At 50.3% G+C, this 21,069-nt stretch overlaps 1 protein-coding gene across 1 annotated transcript in view; it reads left to right on the top strand.

Annotated features, from left to right (window-relative positions):
• The first annotated feature begins 1,056 nt into the window (after positions 1-1,056).
• Stk32c (serine/threonine kinase 32C) overlaps positions 1,057-21,069 on the top strand; it is a 78,275-nt gene continuing 58,262 nt past the window's right edge. Inside the window, exon 1 of the mRNA XM_021194710.2 lies at positions 1,057-1,451. Within this exon, the coding sequence (XP_021050369.1) occupies positions 1,187-1,451 (265 nt within the window). The 5' untranslated portion in view covers positions 1,057-1,186. The remainder of the gene's footprint in view (positions 1,452-21,069) is intronic.

Genomic DNA, 21,069 nt, shown 5'->3' with positions numbered 1-21,069 from the left:
TTGTGGCCACCCATAATCCACATAGGGACAGAAGGAGGGACACTCCAGGTCTTCCAGGTGCTGGAGAGGAGGGCTATCTTTGTGACCAGGTTTTAAAAAAAGAAATAAGCAAGCAGAGAATTTCAAAAGTCAAAACACTGAGTAATCCAAAAAAAAAAAAAAAAAAAAAGAATTCCCAGTAACAAGTCCTTAGACACTGGAAGCCAAGCATCCCAACCTTGTGAAGGAGCAAGAGTAGAGACAGAAGGCTTAGCAGAGCTCCAGGCTTCCCAATGTGCAGTGAAGACCCTAGTGAGGCCCTAGATGACTTTTGTGTCCCTTACCAGATCTTTGGCGCAAAACTGTACTAGAGGACTCTATTCGCTGCCCAATAAGCTATACAAAGTGAGGTAAGAGGAGCTAGACTAGGGTAAAGCACAACCAGGTTTCTGGACAAGAGCATCTGTATGCTAAGGGTACTAATGTCCGCTCTGGGCGGGGCTTGCATGCCGGACTCCGCCCTACTCCCACCCTCCTCAGGCGTCGAGATCCCGCACCGCCCGTGGCCTCAGAGCGGGATAGCACCCTGCTGCCACCACGCGGCAGCTTAGATACCTCTCGACCCCCATTATGCTCACAGCGCAAAACCGCGGCCTAAAGTTTGAGGTTTCTAAGGATCGAGTGGTAGAAATCTGCGATCGACTTTTTCTACGAAGACAGCAGAGGTTGGAAGGCCCAGAGGATTCCCGATTGCTCGCTAGTCACAACATTCCTCGCAGGGCCCCCAAAGGTCTCCGCCACCCTGTGAAGGAAAGGGTCCTCATTTCTGGCCTCTTGGGCACTTCAAGATAATAGGGAGGTGAGTAGCATCTGTCCTCTCTCGCTTTTATCTCCGCAGCCTTTTCGGTGCAAGGGTCGAGCCTCGGTGAACTAGATCCTTCTCCACGGGTAGCCCACGCTGCGTGCCGCGCACGGAATCTAATACCAGCTCCGTCCTGGCCCCGCCCCGGTTGCGGACTCCACCCTGAGTCCACCCCTCCGGCCCCGCCCCGCTGCTCGCAATCGGCGGGCGGGTCGGCTGTCCCGGCGAGCCAGAGCAGATACCGGGAGCTCGGCCGGCGCTGCCGGCACTTAGCGCTCTGCTCTCACAGGGTCGGGCGCGGGCCATGTTTCGGGCTGTGGCCGCTGCGCATATCCAGGCCTGGCGATGAGGAGCGGGGCGGAGAGAAGGGGCAGCAGCGCCGCGGCGCCCCCCAGTTCGCCGCCTCCCGGTCGTGCGCGCCCCGCGGGCTCCGATGTGTCCCCCGCCTTGCCGCCGCCGGCAGCTAGCCAGCCCCGGGCCCGGGACGCCGGAGATGCCCGCGCGCAGCCGCGCCCCCTGTTTCAGTGGAGCAAGTGGAAGAAGAGGATGTCTATGTCGTCCATATCCGCAGGCAGCGCGCGGAGGCCGGTGTTTGACGACAAGGAGGACGGTGAGTGAAACCGCCCACTGGGGACTCCCGGGGACAGCCGGGTACCCGGGCCTCTGGAGACCTCGCGCGCTGTCTCAGGGCGGACGCGGGGGTGGCATTTCTCTGCGTTGGGACGAAGTCACCACCTGGGTGGGACCACTTCTTGGGGCGTCTGCGTTTCCGAGGAAACTATTGGACCACGACTGAAGTCCCCATGGCGCGTCCTGTTTCCAGTGACAGCGCAGCGGGTAGATGAGTCTCTGGCTAGCCTTTCGAGGTGAGAGTCCTTGATGGTGGAGGCTCTGGGCTCAGGCGCGACACCGCCCACTAATGCGCACCGCATGTTTTCATTTTCCTTTATGGGTGATGTGCAGGCTGCGTGGTTACTTTTAATTCCAGGAGATTCCTGCTTGGTGTGCAGTTTGTGAAGAGAAGTGGCTGCCCTACAGGTGGCACAGGGGCCTGGGCCCTTCAGTTTGAGGTGTTCCACCCCGCAAAACCAGAACCTACACCGGATTATGCTGCGCAGTCCATCCTTGTCTTTGTGCAAAGACCCGCCCTCGGGGAACTCGTGTTCTGTGAAATCTTTCTGCAGTGATAGCTGTTGACCTGGAGGACCTGTGTCTCTTGAGTAGCAGCAGGGCAATCTGGTGGGGAGCTGGGGATGGGAGGTGCCAGACATCTGGCCCTGCAGCCCAGCAGCTGGAGCCCTGCTAGGTACAAGGACCCTTGACTTAGCACCTGCTGGATACAGCTTGGGAGAAATGGGATGGCTTCACATGTAACTTATAGCTTTTCCCCTACAGATGCCTTGCGGATAATTTTAAATGGTACAGCCATGACACATTTGATGTTTTTTTGACATTTTCTTAAAATAGTTGAAATATGCATTTTCATTTGTAGGCAGCCTACAGAGATATGATGGATTTTTATAATTTTAGAACACAGTTCAGCATAGGAGCCCAAGCTACTTATTTCCGATAAATAATTTAAGCATTTAGGAAATTACAATAATCAGAACTCAGGCCAGTGTTGGAGAGCACGTGAGGCTACATGCTGGCGTTCCTATTGGAAACGGGAGGCATGAGGCCAGGCCAGTGAGTTCCAGGCCTCTGCTGAGTATGGTCAGCAGGGGAGGAGCATTCAGGTCTGTCTGCATCAGGCACATTGTGTTCTGAGGTGGCCAGTCACTGTGCTCTGAACTTGGGGACAACAGGACTCACATGTTCTGGACTTTTATTTTCAACATCAGTACTCAGAGTTAAAAACCAACCAACCAGTCAACCAACCGGCCAGCCAGCCAACCAAACACAACCAATAAAACTGCCCAGTTGCGAGAAGGAGCAGAGCAGTAAACTGGTTTGTACTGGGTTTCTGGCTACAAGATGAGAGGTTTGGAAAACACATTTGCTTTCAGTACTCGTTGGTGCCAGCTAAGGGCTGGCCATCCTTCCGCATCTCTGAATCACGTCTCCAAGGCAGCAGGGTGGAAACAGAGAGTGATGTAGCACAGGGGCTGCGGGCGGGTGTTGGTCTACGTCCATGTTTTCTTCTTCACAGTGTGTTGCCTCTGAACTCAAGGGCTAGCCGAGGGGCATGGGGGCAAGGCCACTGTGGTGCTCTCTGTCACTTGAGAACCTATCTCCTTACTTGCTCATAGTTGAGTGACGGAGGGTACTAACTGTTCTGGGCTTATGTGAGGTGAGCTGCTGACGTGGCTCACCAGGCCTGTTTTGTATGACGTGTCATAGGTGATGCTCATCACTGGCTGTGTGGCCCTGGATTGCCATACCTCGAGAACTTAACTAGGTTTTGATGAGTTTGAATGACCAAATGGAGTCCTGGGCCTGTCGACTGAGAATGCTCTCTGGGTGGGTAACCACTTGGCTCCTCTTATCTGTGTCATTAGCAGGGCGCAAACAGTGTCATGGTGTTTCCTTCCATGCAGTGCCTTGATTGAAGGTGGTAGGATTCATTTATATAGAATGAGAGCAGCTGGGGTGGAAGAGCAGCCTGGACTCCTGTGTTTCAGGGGACATAAGTCATCCCCCTTTCCTGATGTGGTGGGCACATGCTAAGAGGCAGCCAAGCTGTGCTGGTGACTTGCATATACTGGAACTGTACAGTTGCCATGGTAATGTGAGACCTTCTGATGAATTTTTTTTTTTTTAGATTAAAACACCTAATTAATATATCAAATTTGCTCAGCAAAGGGGGAAAAAGGAAGAAAATAGGAGGGCAGTTTAACAAAGTAGCAGGTAAATTGCGACTGAAGAGTATAGTTGTCCCAAATAAGATTTTAAATGGCCTCTGTCTCTATTAGTCCTCCTGGAGCCCAGAGTGCTGTTCTTCCCTGGCTGATATTTGGGGCAAGAGAAGAATTCCTTTCCTTTCTCGTTTCAAGCAGGGGCTCTGTTTCCTTGGCTCTGAACTCTGGTTTATATTAGAAGAAGAGCCTCCTACCATTGCCTTGGCGCTCCGTTCCTGGGATACCGAGGGCTTTGCAGTGCCTTCCCACTCGGGTAACCTGCGGAGACATTGGTCCATCCTAGCAGACCAGGGCTTGCAATCTCAGACCCACTGTGGTGCCCCCTTAACAGGAGGGAGTACGTGATAGCCGAGAAGGCTTGCTCCCATCCTGGACCCTGGTAATGAGTGAGGGTGCCTCTCCAGGGTGGTAAGTTAGGGAGCACAGTGCAGGACAGGAACCCAGACATTTAAAACACTGTTTAAAAGAGAAAATTTAAAAAACCATTTTTTTTCTAATTAGAGGTGCATCACAATGTATACCTTTGAAAAAGAAGTTATATTTTATGCCAAAATGCATGTTCAGCATGGCGAGGTCTCCAGGTGAATGCCTGGTGCCTGCTGACCCTCAGGCTTTCTTTCAGGGACCTAGAAATGCAGCCACACCTACAGCTGTGTAGAGACCCCTTCCCCCTCCCCTTTGTACAGAAATGGGAACACTTGATACACACTGTTTTGCTGTAACCTGATTTTTTATTTATCAACACGTCACTAACATCGAAGAGGTCCGAAGCATCAGTTGCCTGTTAGATTCTTGTCAGCAGCTCTTCGCCTGGTTGGCATATCACATTCAGTGGACGCTCTTGAAGGACACCAAGTCCCTTCCTGGAAAAGCTTGTGGAGGTGGATTGGCCCTGGTTGAGGTTCAGGCACCTCTTGTCTACATCCCTGTGACTCTGAGGAACAACCAGCTCTTTCTCTGTGTAGATGTCATTTCCCTGTTTACTTAATTTCCAACTGGCGGACATTTTTTGAAATATAAACTGCATGGCTGTGAATGTCTGTGTGCTCATCTCTGGCCCTGTCACCTTAGGATGAATTTTGAGGAATGTCATAGCTATGTTACAACAGGTGTCCAGGACTGGCTCACTTGGATGGAGATGGAGACGGAGAGACAGCAGACTTGGGGCTGACATATTGTGGCACACATGTGGAAGTCTGAGAACAACTTGAGAGTGTCGGTTCCTTTCTGACATGTGACTTCCAGGGATTAAACTCGGGCTGCCAGGCTTGGCAGTCAGTGCTTTTACCTGCTGACTCATCTCCCTGGCCCAGTTTTACTTTTTATATTGAGAATTCACCCACCGAGAGTGATAACACCTTGTTCTCTGAGTTCCGCATTTTCTTAGGTTGAACATGTTGAAAGTATTTGTAGGCTCAGATTTTTTAGTCTTCCTGTACGTTGGTTCTATTTCATTGCCGGGCTGTGACTGGTTCCATTTTACATGGTTAATGCTGGCTGAAGAGACAGCTGGTTCAAACATTCGTTTACGTGCATTGGTCATAATCTGAGACAGGAGGATCACGAGTTTGAGACCAGACTGGTCTATGTAGTGAGAATGTTTAAAAATCAGAAAGGAGACCAGCCAACCAAAGTCTGTTCATCTTGAATATGGCTACTTTGCTGAAACCTTTGCTAAGTGTCTGGTGGCTTTTGTTGGGTGTCCTGGGAGGTATGTTATGCCATCTGCAGCCATGGCTCTAGTTATACAGTGACACTTGCCTCTCTTTCGTTAGTTATTACTTAGAGCTCAGAAGGCAGAGAGTGAGGTTCTAAGGCTGCCCCCTACTCAACTCAGGCTCTTCTGTGTTTCAAGGTGTCATTTGGCCCAGTTGTGGTCTTGAGGTATATGTGTTTGAGTGGTGTATGGTGTGTTTGTGTGTGTGTGTGATGTGGTATGTGGTGTATGCATGTGTGTGCTTGGGTGGTGTGTGTTATGTGTGTGAGTGTGTGGTATGGTATGTGGTGTATGCATGCGTGTATTGTGTTGTGTGTGTGTGGTGTGGTGTGCTATGTGGTGTATGCATGTGTGTGTGTGCGGTATGGTGTATGTATGGTATGTGTGTGTGTTGTGTGTATGTGTTTGTGGTATGTGTATGTGGTGTATGTATGTGTGGTATGTGTGTGGTGTGTGTGTGGTGGATGTGTGTATGTATGGTATGTATGGTGTTGTGTATGGTGGTGTATGGTGTGTGTGTATGTGTGGTATGTGTGGTGTTGTGTATTGTGGTATGTGTGGTGTTGTGTATGGTGTATGTTTGTGTGAGTGTGTGGTATGTGTGTGGTGTGTGTGTTTGGTGTGTGTATGTGTTTTATGTGTGTGGTGTATGTGTGGTGTGTGTGGTGTGTATGGTGTGTGCATATGTGTGTTGTGTTGTGTGTATATGTGTGGTATGTGTGTGGTGCCTGTGGTATATATATGACGTGTGTGTTGTGTGTACATGTGTAGTATGTGTATGTAGCATATGTATGTGTGAGTGTGTGGTATGTGTATAGTATGTGTGGTGTGTGTGTGTGTGTGGTGTGTATATGTGTGGTGTACATGTATGTGTGGTATGTGTGTGTGTGGTGTGTTTATGTGTATGTGGTATGTGTGGTGTGTGTGCATGTATAGTATGTGTGTGTAGTATGTGTATGTGTGAGTGTGTGGTATGTGTATGGTATGTGTGTGGTGTGTATGTATGTATGGCGTGTGTGGGTGTGGTGTATGAGTATGTGTGGTGTGTGCGTGTGATGTGTGTATGTGTGAGTATGTGGTATGTGTGCATGTGTGGTGTGTGTGTGGGGTGTGGGGTGGTATGTAGAACAGAGGGCAGTCTTGGGTATTGTTCTTCAGTCACTATCTTCCTTTTGTTTGTTTTGTTTTTGAGACAGAGTCTCTCACTAGCCTGCAGCCTGCCAAGTAGGCTTAGCTGTTTGGCCAGTGAGCTTCAAGGAGTCTCCTGTCTCTGCCTCCGTAGAGCTGGTATTACAAGTGCGTGCCATCACATCTGACTTCTAGAACCTACGTTCAGGGATTGAACTCAGACCATCGTGCTTGCATGCTAAGTGTTCCACTGAGGAGCTGCCACCCAGCCTTTGCCTGGAGCTCCACGGTAAGGGAAGGAGGACTCTTGTGTAGCTCAGGACTGAGTTGTTGGTGATTCTTCTCCCCAGCCTTGGGGAGGCTTTGGCGTTCGAGCCTTTGGCTGGTGGGAATGAGGCTCTTCCCTGGTTGCTTGCCCTGTCTGAATGGCCCCAGGTGTGGGCAGAAGGACGTGTGTGCAGGGTGGGAAGGAGGGCATCTGGTCCTGGGCCCCTGCTTCTCTGGATGTTTGCTCTTGTTCCCGAGTTCCCGGTACAGTATATAGTCCAGGAGAGCCCTTGAATGGCTATGAAGCCTAGTGCTTCTTTTCCTTCTGGCCAATGAGGCCCATCTAGAATGGACTCGAGACCCACAGTCAGACATTTTTATGTAACGAATGTCATCTCTGTGTGTCTATCCATCTGGTTGTGCAGTTTACAATGCTAAAAATAAGCCAGCTTTTTGTTTAAAAATTTAGCCACCCAGTTTTCAGTCGAGAGGCAATGCAGATAACACTGAAAGCCATTTTTGTTCAGAGCTTCTCTCTGCTGGTGAGGCCCACAGACTTGCTGGGGGGGGGGTCTGAGGGAAGCCAAGCTGTGTGAAAACATTTCTTCAAAATAGTTGGATTGAATAGCTCACATAGGTTCTCAAAGTGTCATTAGTGCCTCTGTCCCCCCCCCCCCCGGGGAAAGGACTTGAAGACACAGATTCTGGTTCAAGAGGATCTAGAGGCCTAACAGCTCCCAGGTAATGTTACTGGTCCATGGATGCAATTCAAATAGCAAGAACTTTGAGTATACAATGAGTATACAGTAGGTGTGTTGTTGAGTGAGATCAGGGAGCTGGTAGGACCCACATACCTTGAGCCCTGATGAGCTATGAACGGTGAGGTGGATGTCTGCCTGGCTTTGCTGGGTGCTGGCTTGACAGAAGACTCACCTGTGGGTGAGGCTGCCACTTGTTTCCAGTCACTAGAACCTTGTAGTTAGTGTGTAGTTTACGCATTGCCTCTTCCAGACCCTTAAGCAGAGCCTTTCCCATGTGTAACCAAAACATGGCTGGCACACTGTGCTCATATGGCCCATTTGTTCTGCAACCCAACAGTTTGCCTCTAGGCATGGCTGTCAAGGGTGTCTGCCCCGTTGGTCACTGCGTCTTTGTTTTGCAGATGTAGCTACAGGAAGGATGTGTGTTCTCACCAGCTCTGTGAGTGCTGAGGGGGCTGTCCATACGGCCAGTGGTCCTGATGCTGAGGGGACTGTCCATACGGCCAGTGGTCCTGATGCTGAGGGGGCTGTCCATATGGCCAGTGGTCCTGATGCTGAGGGGGCTGTCCATATGGCCAGTGGTCCTGATGCTGAGGAGGCTGTCCATACTGCCAGTGGTCCTGATGCTGAGGGCTGGGTCCTCCACTGGTGCTAGTCTTCCTTTCTAGCTTGACTTTTCCTTTGCCCCTGAAACTATGATGAGCTGTGTTGTGTGCTGAGTATTACTCTTCAGGCACTATCTACCTCTTGTTTGCTTTTAGTCTGTGCCATAAGCTCTGCTGCGGTGAGCTTTTATTGCTGACACGCTGGCACATGACAGGAGCCTGGACTTCTCAGCTGTGGCCCTTGGGTATGGTGCTGTCTACCCTGGGTAAGCATGCCATTCTGTTCCCAGAGTTCTTGCTGGGGCCAGGGCCAGTGATCCCTTCCCACCTGAATCAGGCAGAGACTCCGTGTCTGTTACTCTTTTCTTCACTGTGACAAAACACCCGACATCACCACTTAAGAAGCCTTTGTCTGGCTCACAGTTTGAAGGCACCAGTCCATCAGGGCAGGGAAGGCACGGTGGCAGGAGTGTGGGGTGGTAGTCACACTGCATTTATAGTCAGGAAGCAGGAAGAGATGAATTCTGGTGCCCAGATTTCTCCTCTTTATGCTTTGCAAGGACCTCAGCCTGTGGAATGGCGCTGCCCAGAGTCACCGAGGTTTTTCCCACTTCAGTTAACCACATGCAGAAACTCCCTCATAGACATACCCAGAAACTTGTCTCTCAGGTAATTACAGATCCTATCAAGTTGTTGATATTAATCACCACCATCCCACATGTTAAATAATTATAATGATCAGAGTTTAAGACAATATGGGGCAAACCTAAATTAATGCAATTTTGTTATTTTTGAAAACCAGAGTGTCTGCTTCATTAAAAACTCATTCCCCACTGACTTGAAATCTGTTGTTTAAAAGAGCCAAGGTGGTTACAGAGGTCAGTACGGCTGGGAACCCAGCACACACCCGACATTTGCCAGCTTACTTGGGTTCAGCTCTGAGGCAGGAGTTCCTCCTATCCCTGATCCCCAAAATGTGACCTGGAGCCCGCGCTGGTCTCCAGCACGTTTCCTCCCATACGCTGGCCCGTGTGGATTGTGTGAAACCCTAGCTTGCTGTTATTTCAGTTCTGAAGCCAAGGAGATGCTGTAGGTGGGAGGCAGTGTCGCCCCCAATTTATTAAAAATAGGAACAGGCACATTCCATTTTTCACAGTGATTTAAGAAGTTGACTTTGAAAAGGTTTCTGGGCTTTCAGAATTACCATATGACTTCATGCTTCAAGTGCAGGAGGCTTAGCTTATGACCATAGCAAGCCGTAAACATCAGGTACATGGAGTTTCTCTGCGTTCACTATGGGGGTCACTGGCACATAACAATATTCCTGTGTACGGCATGTTGTTGTTGTTGTTGAGGTGAGGCCCTGATGGTAGGGAAGGGCTTGCAGCAGCCTTGATGGCCATCTCCCTTCCGGGCACCTCCACTTTTCCTTAGGTGCGGTGGTCACCATATCTGTCCTTGAAGGCGCTGCTTATGGTAGGTCCACTCATGACTCAAGACAGGACCTGCTGGCATTGTGTCTCTCATGGCAGACTCACTCGGTGCTCTGAGGACCATCATATTGGTTGCCTTTTCCTGATAAGGTACCCCAAAATATAGTGACTTAAAGAATTGTATTGTTTCTTGTGATGTCATGGGGTCAGACATCAAGGTGGCTTCTTCACTCAAGGGTGGGATCATAAGAGTTCCTGCTGCTGTTAATGTGTTCAGATATCCTACTACTTAATGTGTCACCTCAAGACCTAGTGCCCCACCGATACACCATCCAGCTGTCCCCTCGAGTGGCCTTCACAGTAAAGCTGCTCGTGTATCTTCTGAGACGCTGATATGTCCTCTGGGGTGCTGCTCTCTGAGGGCGGAGGGGCTGTGAGATCTGCTTCTAGCCTCAAGTCTTCGCCAAATGAACTTTCAGGAATGGTACCCCTGAGGTCACACCACCTCAGCCTCATCTTCTAGAAGCTAGGAGCTAAGGAACTAAGTATACTCTAGGCAGGAGGGTGGGTGGTTGGGTTGGCCTTCTGAGAGGAACAACCAAGGACCTGGGGACATATTTGAACTCCATTGTCATCATTGTCTCAGGCTTATTGCTTCCCATCATCACTGAGGTGGGACATCAGAGCAGCAGCGGAAGGCGGCAGGCTTCCCGAGGGGCAGGCTTGAAGGCAGAATCCCTTCTCCTGTATCTGCTGTTGAGGTCACTTCTAGGTACCCCTTGGACATAGGAAAGGAATTGCTAAGGTCCTGCTTGCAGGTGAGCTGAGGTTGCTATGGATCAAGGCTGGTGGCTGGAAAACGCCGAACAGGGATAGGAAGTAGCTGGAAACAGGTCGGAAGTGCGGTGGCCAGCACTTGTCTACTTTCAGAGACCTTCCTTTAGAGAGCCTTCCCAGTGACACACAAGGCCTCTCCTGGTGGTACAGACCTGACCATACATGATGCCAGTTCACCTGGGGCTACTCAGCACTGCAGAGGCCCCCTCCCAAACCAGCTCTCACACACAGTACCTGAAGCATCCAGGCCTTTGGGGCAAGGTGTGTGTGTGTGTGTGTGTGTGTGTGTGTGTGTGTGTGTGTGTAGGATCACTTCTCAGTGTGGTCCTGTCTCCATCCGGTTGCGGGGACTTTTCTGAAAACCTCTTAGACTCTGGACTCAGTTCCTGAGAGGCCTCTGTCGGATCTGCCCATGTCTGTCCATGAGTCTTGTTCATTTTAGCCTCACTGTTTTGCTTTTCCCTCCTGTTTATTTGTGTGTGTGTGTGTGTGTGTGTGTGTGTAGTGCATGTATGTGTTCATGTGGGTATGTGTGCACATGCCTGTGGAGGCTAGAGGTCAGGGTTGAGTGTCTTCTGAGATGCTCCCCTTTGTTTTTTCTGTTTTTGTTTGTTTGTTTGTTTTTTGTTTTTTTTTTTTGAGATAGCTTCTCTCAGTCTGCTCAGCACTCATAGGCGGGCTAGACTGGCTGGCCAGCAAGCTCTAGGGACACACCCATCTCTGCCTGCTAAGTGCTAGGTAATGAACGTGCAGCACCGTGTCTCGATTTTTATATGTGACCGGACTCAGATCCTTGTGCTTTCTCTGCAGACAGTTTACTAGGTGCACTACCAATCCCTTCCTTCGCTTTCTTGTGTCTCTGGAGTCATATTTTAGTTCCATAGGCAGAGAGGGAGTTTATAAAGCTCAGTGACAGAGAGAGGAAGCAGGGGGAAATGTAACTAAGAGGAGAGAAGATGCAAGTGGCTTTAAGAGAGGTGGCAGGATCCCAAGCCCCTTGTGTCCCTGCTCTCCTCAGGCCTTTTCAGCAGTGCTGGAGTGTCCCCAGCCAGAGAGGCTGTGACTCAGGAGTTGGTTGGTGGTGTGTGAATGGGCTGGCTCTTCTGAACATACAGGGCACAGTTACTGAGAGAGTGACCCTTGGTGTCCTGAGCTGAGGTGGCGCCTCAGAAGGGACAGTGTGCAAGTGAGTGGGTCTTCAGTGGCTGAGTTCTGATTTATCCCAGGAAGGAAGAGGGTAAAGATTGCCACCCTGAAACTGGGCTTGGGACAGACAAGGGTCTGGGGTGGGGTCACTCTAGGAGGAGCTATTCTGAATGAGGAGGTGACCCAGGCCCTGGCTTCATTTTCCTATGTCACATCCTCTTTTCCATCTCCAGAGACCCCTCCTGCCCCTCTCTGCCTAGCTTGACCTCCCTGCTGACCCTTACGTTGCGTACCAGGGCCATTGAAGCTGACCTGGAGAGTGTCACCTGTGAGCCCTACTTCCATACAGTGATCAGGCACCTGGGGTCACCTGGGACATTGGCTTCCAGCTGCTGACCTAGCATTGTTATTAATAGTGTCCCCTTTCCCTTGTGACAGTGTCCTGGTTTGGGTGATAAATTATATAGATCCTCTACCGAACCGCCAGATCCTCACCAGACGATCTCCCCCCAGCCCCGGTTTATAGCTTTTCCTTATGTAATGAGAGTGACAAGAAAAAATTTAAGAAATCCGTTGTCTTATGTAACCAGCCCTCACGCAGCAGCCATTTTCCTGTTTGTCATCTCTCTGTCTTACCCACACTTGAACATACACAACATAAATGTTTCTTCTTAGCAACTTTTCTCCTAATCCATTTATTTCAGACTGTTTAGATTTGTAGGGAAGTCATGGAGCCTGGCAGAGGTCCTGTATATCCAACCTTTATGTTCGTTCACACCAAGATCTTACGTTAATGTGGTATATTGGTAGTCTGATGTAATGGTACACACCTGTAATCTCAGCACCGAGAAGGCTGAAGCAGGAGGCTTGTGAGTTTAGGGCTAGCCTTAGCTACATAGTAGGACCCCTTTCCAAACAAAATGCAGGGTATGTCTAATCCAGTGACACAGTAGGGACATACCGTTGGTGAACTGTGTCTCTGCCATATTCAGATGTCTCTAGTCAACCCTTAATGTCTCCTCTGTCCCCAGACCCCACCTAGATCCCAGATGAGATTCAGTGTTATGTCCCCTTAGGCCTCTTGTGGTTGTGGCAGGATCTCCTGTCCTGTGTTCTAGATGGCCATTCACATGGTCTGCAGCATCCCCCACTTCCGAGCCAGTGGTTAGTCCCTCTTTCCCTGGGGATTAGTCAGGGGCTGTGCATTTGGTGAGGAAGATCTCGGAGGCAAAGGACCATTTGACATGGCTTATTGAGGGCTTGCACAGCCCATGCCATCCATGGTGACACCAATCAGATGGCACAGCCAAGCTGCTGTGTGAGTCAGCTTTTTGTCACTGTAGTGAAATACCTGACCCAGGCTTCTGAGACAGAGGAGGAGGTTGCAGGCTCAAAACCTAAAATTGGGCGGGAAGGAGAACCATTGTCTTGGCTCTGGAGAGGATAGCAGTGAGCGGTTCATGTGTGTGTGTGTGTGTGTGTGTGTGTGTGTGTGTGTGAGTGTGTGTGTGAGAGAGTGTGTGTGAGTGTGTGTGTGAGAGAGTGTGTGTGAGTGTGTGTGTGAGAGAGTGTGTGTGAGTGTGTGTGGGTGTGTGAGTGTGTGTGGGTGTGTGAATGTGTGTGTGAGTGTGTGTGTGAGAGAGTGTGTGTGAGTGTGTGTGGGTGTGTGGGTGAGAGAGTGTATGTGAGTGTGTGTGGGTGTGTGGGTGAGAGAGTGTGTGTGAGTGTGTGTGAGTGTGTGGGTGTGTGAATGTGTGTGTGAGTGTGTGTGAGTGTGTGAATGTGTGTGTGTGAGTGTGTGTGAGTGNGTGAATGTGTGTGTGAGTGTGTGTGTGTGAGTGTGTGTTTGTGAGTGTGTGTGTGTGTATGTGAGTGTGTGTGTATGGAGAGAGAGAGAGACAGAGCAACAGAGTCAGAGACAGAAAGACTGAGACAGAAAGAGACAGAGAAAGATAGAGACAGACAGAGACAGATAGAGAGACAGCGAGACAGAGACAGAACACATCTGAGCATGCACAAGCAGGTGAGCCCTGAGGGCTTGTACTGAGAAGGTCACAGTCCCCATCTTGAGGGGACCCCTGTTTCTGCACAGATGATTTATCTCTTCTCCCACTATTTGGCTGTCCAGCCACTTGTATTACTGTACTTAGGAACATTTGCTTCATGGCATGGGATGTGACCCAGCTCTACCTCATCTGCTGTTCGCACTGCTCCCTGGCTCCATGGGCAGGCCTCATCATCATTTGTGGCTGCTTTTTGTTGAAAATGTTCTTACATCCTGGCACACAGTATTCCAGGCTTAGCCGGCATGTTTCCTGACCCAGCCCTAGGGTCAGCCAACTCTCCAAGAACACTGGCTTCTGTTTTGAGAAGGATGTTGTAGAAGCTGCGATCCGTGTACTGGGTGTGCGCCTTGGGTCTAGGGGGATTCAAAACCCAAGCCTGGCTGTGTTGCCTGCTCACGATCCAGCTCTTCCTATGGCCCCACCCATTCAGCTCAGCATGCTTTCTCTTCTCTCACTGCAGACCATTTGTGTGAGTATGGGCTCGTGCCTCCCTTTGGAAAAGTGTCTCTCTATTGAAGCTGCACTTCTGCCTGTCCTGTGGGTTGGGCAGCAGCCGCTGCCATTGGTAGCTGCCCTGACCCTCTTAGTGGGGCTTTGCTATTCTCCGTGGAACACAATAGATTCACAGAACACACTCTGATACCTAGGACCGGGACAAAACAAGACCTTTACATCTGAACGCCACCTGAAACATGACTTGTCTCATCATAAACCATGAGATCCCATCTGGGCTAAGCTGAGCGAGAGCTGCCGCTTATCCTACTGGCTAACATGGGGACAGTGACTGCTTTGCCAGTCACAGTTTCAGAGCACTTCATTGTTCCCATGGAAGTGTTATGAAGATGCTCACCCATAAGGTTACCCCATATGCTAAGCACATCTAGGCCCTGGTACCTCAAACCCTTTTAGAGTTCACCTATCAAAGGCCTAAGCCTATGGCCAATCTTTACTAACACCATCTTCCTGAGGCACCGTACATTCTCCATGGCGTGTGTCCCCGCAGATTGCAATAAGCCTTAAATCCACCTTATTTAACCATAGGCTATTTCTGACTACTCTGCTTAGAGCGTTGAGCCTATAGCCCAGCAGGTATATCCCAAGAAAACATCCAACAAGATGTACATACATGTCTTTGTCTTCAGAGGCACCGCTGGGAATGCCCATATGGCTCTGTGTGGGTACTAAGAGTTGGAACCAGAGGACCTACATGCCACACTCTAGTGTGTTGATGCCACAGAACCCTTTCTCAATGGAACGGGAGACCCGCTGCACGTGACAGTGTGGTACATCTCATAACGTCGCAGCTGAGGAAAGGAGAGAGGCACAGGGCTCCTGCTGTGAAGCGCCACCTTGATGAAAGCTCAAGGGAGGGTTCTCAGCCCTCCACCAGCAGCTGGAGCTTGTCTTTCTTTGTCCAGCCTCTGATTTGACATCATTCTCTGTATATCCTGTACGGTGTCCCAGATTCAGCATGGTCACAAGTAAACCCTGCGATCAGGGTTGTTGTCTCATGCCTGTAATCCCAGCACTCAGGAAGATAGGTCACAAAGGTGGCCATGAGTTCAAGGCTAGCCTGGGCTACTCTGCCTCTAAACAAACAGACCCCAAATTTTGTAAATCCCACCTCAACCTGGCATCTCTGTTTTTTAAAACTCTTCCTCACAGGTACTTCTTGTCCCCTGTGACCCCGGCCTGTCAGGTCACTCTTCTATGGATCTCAGCTGCAGGCCCAGAACTGAGACCTTTAGGAAATGTCCCAGGTCTAGCCCCAGTGCTTTCTCTGTAGTCTCCGTGCCCTGACAACTCTACCTGGAAGTTAGAGATGGCTCTGGACTCTCAGTCATCACCACCCCAAGGGGAGGTACTCTGTAGGTGCTCTGGAGAGAACCCTGGATCCAGGGATTTTGGAGGGTGAGGGTGGTGGTGGTGGTGGTGGTGGTAGTGGTGGTGAATTATGAGCTGTCCAAGGAACCAGCTAAGCTATAGGGTGGGGTGTGTGTGTGTATGTGTCTGTCTGTCTGTCCGTCTATCCGTCTGCCATACAAAAGAAATACCTGGGGTTGCAAGACAGAATTATTACCTGGGGATTGTGCAAATTTATTTGGTGACTTGTCTTGCCACAAGCTCCTGAGGGAGCATGAGGGTGAACCATGCATTTTTTTTTTTTTTGTGACCCTAGAGTAGAGTTTCATGTAGTCGCCCAGGTGGCATTCCACATGTGGTTCTGAGTGGATTTACTTGATCCTGTGTCCCCACTTCTTAGCACCTCCCACCTCCTCAGCAGTATAAGACAGGACTTGTGCCTTAGCTCTTTAGCTGTCTTGAGTAAGTCCCTTCCATGTGACTAAGGCTAATGCTCCGTGTGCCGACCACCTTTACTACAGGGGGACTGAGACCCCTTCTTTTTGCCCAATGGCTGCTAATGTACATTCCAGGACCCTTCTCATCCTTCTTGGCTGACCTCTTCCCCCAGCTCCATGGCTCCATCAGGCTAGGGCACCCTCCCTCTTCTCACTCCACTCACGCGTTGGTGATCTCATGGCTTCAAATGTCGTCTATATGCCAGCATCTTTAAATTTACATCCCCAGCTGGGGCCTGTCTCCCAAGTCCCACGCGCTCTGCCCAGCTTCTGACCTCCTGTCGTTCCCTGTGTGTCTTTGAAAATGCCTCATGCACTCAGAATGGCCAAAACCAGATGCTTCTTTGTCACACCCCCCCTCATGTCAACCCCACCAGAAGCAATGACTCCCTTCCTTGTCCTGTGCTGGGCCAGGCCATTGGCCACTCACTCTCCAAGGTCTCTCTTTCCCACACGTCCCTGACCATCCTTTAGGACATCCTCTTGGCTCCATGTTCAGAAGAGTATGTCACACCATAGCCTTGTTTCCTCATGTGTTCTGAAAACCATCCTCAGCCGGGCTCTGGCTACGTCTCCAGGGGTCTCTCCTGTGTTCCCAGGGCAGTAACCCCCATCTCCCTGCTCTCATCTGCTTGGTGGTTACCTGGCTTACCTGATAGTCAGGATGGTGGGACTCGCTCCAGTGACAAGCCCCCTGTCATGGCTCACAAGGATCACAGCACTTTCTTCTGTCTCTCATTCCAAGTCTACCTCCTTCCATGGGGACAGCTTGCCTCGTCTCTGTCACAGTGGCCCAAGCCAAGAGTCAGAGGTGGGGCAGTAGGACACTGGAACAGCTCTTGTTGGCAAAGACTTTCCGTGACCTGCGAGTGGCTCACAGGTTAGCAGCCAGAAAAGTCACAGCAGCAATCTCAGAGGTCAGCAGGGACAGGTGCCACACCCAGGTCAGATGCTGTACGTGACTGCCACACGTACTCCTCTTGCCTAGTGACACCTGCTTTCCCTTTTGCTTTTCCACACCACTGTCCACAGTACATCTCATGTGTCCTCAGGAAGGTGGCTCCTGGGGCACAGACCTCTGGGCTTCATCAGTGATGTATCCTGAGAGACTTAGTTCCTGCAGCATGTGGCTCCTGCCAGTGCTGGGGGTGTCTGTAGGGCTATCGACATGGGGTCTAGGACTGCGGTGTTGTTGCCCTGTAGTGGAAGGTCGTCAGCACAACATCCCTCTCTCTGTCTATTCCACGGAAGGGCTCAGGGAATAATGGTCAGTCAGACCTCAGTCAGTGTTCCCAGGCTCCTCACCCTGCCCCTTCCCAGAGGACCTAGTAGTTCTGTGACTTCAGCTGTGATACCTGTGCCAGGTAGAAAGGGACCTGGTGTCAAGTGGTCAAGTAGTTCTGGGTGTCCCTGCCCTTCCAACTAGCAGTCTCCCAGGACCTGTAGTTCAGCATTCGGCTGCTGTGCATCTCTGCCTAGCATCTTACAGGCACATCTTTGTCCTGTGCTGTTACCACCCTGCAGGCCGTCTCATTACCTGAGCTATCTCACTACATGGAGAAACTGGCAAATTAGGGGAGCGGCCCAGTCAGAGGCCGGCCTGCACTTTTTGACGGCCTGAGTATGACTGTTGAGTTTTGGTCACTGCAGGCACACCTGTCTGGAAACGGTTTCCCTGAGGTGGGAGGGAATCTCTGCATGGAGCTAGTTAGGAATCAACGTGAGCTGAAAATCTGGTTTGGGGAACAGGCATGAGGCTCATTGCCAGGCTGGGGCAGCTTTGAAGCCTGCACAAGGGTTTGATCTGTGCCCTGTATAGATAGATGAAGCTCCCATGCTGAGTGGGTCCCTGAACCATCTCAATCCAGGCTGGACCAATCTTAACACTGTAGCTATCAGGGCTTGGTAACTCCATGGAGAAAAGCACCCTCCTGCACTGTGGGGTGTTGGCAGCATCTGGCCTCTGTCCACTGCCACCAGTAGCAGCCTTCTCTGTGTATGCAGCGAGTCACCACATAAACCCTGTGAGCAGCTGTGCTGGCAAGTGAGAACCCTGAGATGTGCTACTCCTGCAGCTGCTGGGGAGGGGTGCAGTTGCAGCCGTAGCTGAGTGTGGCAGGTAGGTATTGCTCTAGAGCCTGGCTAGGGCTCGCAGGCTCCATAGACAGCCAGGGCCAAAAGCAAGCTGGAAATGTGGTTCTGAAGAGCCTGTAATAAGCATTGGCCTCATGTGGATCATAGGACCAGGACGAGGATAAGCTCTCCCAGGGCTGTATTGGACAGCCCATCCTTGCTGGCCTATCAGCTGACTATAAGCCCTGTTTCGATTGGAGGAAGCATTCCAGAGAACCAGGCTGTCACTGAAGGTCTGTGGGTTAGCCTGTGTATGTGTGAGTACGTAAAGATGTATACGTGTATGAATGAAGCATTCACTTGTGTAAGCATGAGAATGAACCCACAAGAGAGTGTAGGCGGCTGTGTTTGTGTGCATGCAAGTGGTGTGAGTGTGAGCATTCATAGTATCTGAGTGTGTGCATGGGAACTGTGTGGGCACCAGGTTGCACCAGGGTTTTGCAGGCCAGGGTTAGGCTAGGGCTCCTGGGCTCAGAGTCTGCCCTCTTGATCATTACATGTGTAGACCTGGCACAAGTGTCTGTGGTGGATCTTGCTATCTTTAAGAAGCATCTTTAAGAAGTGGCTGGAGCATCCGAGTGCTGTGTCTGCTTGAACCCGAGGCCCAAGTCAGGAGGTGCTCTCCCCATAGTAGCGAAGAGAGCCTTTGGGTCTAGAAAGTGTCTTCCCATGCTGGTGAGCAGCCTTGTGTGACCCTCACCTCAGGAGCCCTGCCTCCCACCTTCCTTGCAGGTGTTTGTGAGGCACGTGGGAGGGGCACGCCCCCTGACACACAGATACACATGCCTCTTTAGGCTGCCTGGGGGTGTAGCCCAACTGTAGGTGTTTGTCTATGAGAGCAGATGGTATTAAGTGTAGCACTAACCCCAGGCTAGTCAGGGGGCTTCTGGGAGGTCCTGGTCCTGTTAGCAATGGGATGATGATCTGTGACGCTGCCCATTCTCACCTCTGTTCCTCAGAGATGACACCGAGTCTTAGCTTCACTCAGCACAGCTTAACCATAGGCTTACTAAAGACTGACGAGAGAGGTGTCTTGTCCAAAGGATCCTTGGGTTCTTGGAAGGCAGAACATGCCCCTTCACAAGAATGATGCACATCCTAAGGCCCCATATGTGCAGTCTGGGAGTGAACATGTGATGGACTGAGAGAGACCAGAGGGTGGCCACCGAGAGACAGGTGGTTCCTTCCAGACTTTGATCTTGTCTGTGGTGGTGTCTGGTGGGCTCTACTATTGTGTAATCTCCAGAAACCTTAGCCCAAACAAACACAGATTCCTTTAAATCACACTCCAGTACCCTAGAGAGCTCAGCCCGCTCCTCACAGACTGAGCTAATTGGGAAGTTCAGAAGCTTTTGTTAATTACACCTGCCGTCTCGCAGGCTCTCCTCTCACTGGTGTGGTTGCTCTCTCAGCTGTCTTCCTGCTATACAGTGAGTCATATGGAAAAAAAAAACTGAAAAGCAGCCAGGTAAGCTGGGAGGGGCGGAAATTCTCTTCCAGGTCTGCCGGGGCCTTGCCCATGCCGACTTTCTTGGGTGTCCTGGGTGGGTGTCACTTCCTTATCCCTGTTATGTTGTCCCTGAATGAATGTCTACATGGATATCTCTAAATTTATGACCCTACCTATGATATCCTTTATGATTCCCTGTGTGTGTGGCACCCCTGGGCACTCCTGGGCAAAGAGTGGGAGTCCTGGCCCCTTGAGGCATCAGCCTAGTGCCTCAGGCTGTGGGCAAGAGGCTGGTGCTCAGGCATCAGCCACAGGCAGTTGGCTTCTGAAGGGCTTCTGGGAGCACCATGAGTGTCAGTTCAGATGGTCCAGCCATGGAATCTGGGCTTTCTGTTTAAAATGGCATCTCTTATGAGCCAAGTGAACACTCCTACACACCATCGGTGGACAGACGCTCTTCCAAGAACCACCTGAGGCCAGAACTCCCTCCTATAGCAGGTTGAAAAAGCTGTGACGTCAGGGACCAGGTTACGTTCACTCAGATCATTACTCAGCTTTGCACAGTAGGTGTCTGGTGCACACTGGTTAACTAAGGTGGGCTGGAAAGAAAATGGAAAATTGATACGGAAGAGCTTAGACCAGGCACTCTGGGAGCCGGACCTATGGAAGTTAGCGAGTGTCATGGAATACACTGGATTCTGCTGTTGCTAGAGGACCACACAGTGATCCTGAAAACGTTTCTTCTGAGGCATTGACAGACATTTCCAGAGGTAAAGACTCAGGAACTCTGGCTTTAGGAACCTCCCATTTCCTGATGACTAATAATATTGAATATTCCTTCATGTGCTTATTGCTTGCTATGATGTACTGAATGCTTGTGTCTCTTCCTTCACATTCGTAAGTTGAAATCCTAGATCTTGCTTGAAATGACAGTGTTAGTAGGTCTAGTATTTGGAAGGTGACTAGGTCTCACGTGTGGATTGCCTCATGATGGAATTAGTGTGTCTTTATCTATCAAATGCGGGGGTGGAAGAGGATAGGTATGACCCAAAAAAAATGGACCTTCACAAGCCTTGACATCTTCTAGACTTGACTCTGTGTTTCTGGACTCTAGAATGGTGGGAAAGAAGAATAGTAATGTTTAACCCAGTCCATGGTCATTTGTTTATAGCCTGGACTTAGAGTGTCATTTTGTGAAGTGTATGTTCAAGTCTTATACTGTGTGTGTGTGTGTGTGTGTGTGTGTGTGTGTGTGTACTGAAAGATAGGATCTTCTTAAATTCATATTCTAGTTCCTGGACGAATATATGCACAGATCCTGTCTCCTGGACTATTAATCACTTCTTCATTCTTCCAAAATTGTCTCTTGATGAAAATCTCTTTTCTCTTTTTTTCTTCCTTCCTTCCTTCCTTCCTTCCTTCCTTCCTTCCTTCCTTCCTTCCTTCCTTCCTTCCTTCCTCCCTTTC

This window comes from Mus pahari, chromosome 1 (assembly GCF_900095145.1).
Source record: "Mus pahari chromosome 1, PAHARI_EIJ_v1.1, whole genome shotgun sequence".
NCBI classification, from domain to species: domain Eukaryota; kingdom Metazoa; phylum Chordata; class Mammalia; order Rodentia; family Muridae; genus Mus; species Mus pahari.
This window is presented reverse-complemented; position numbering and strand designations above follow the sequence as displayed.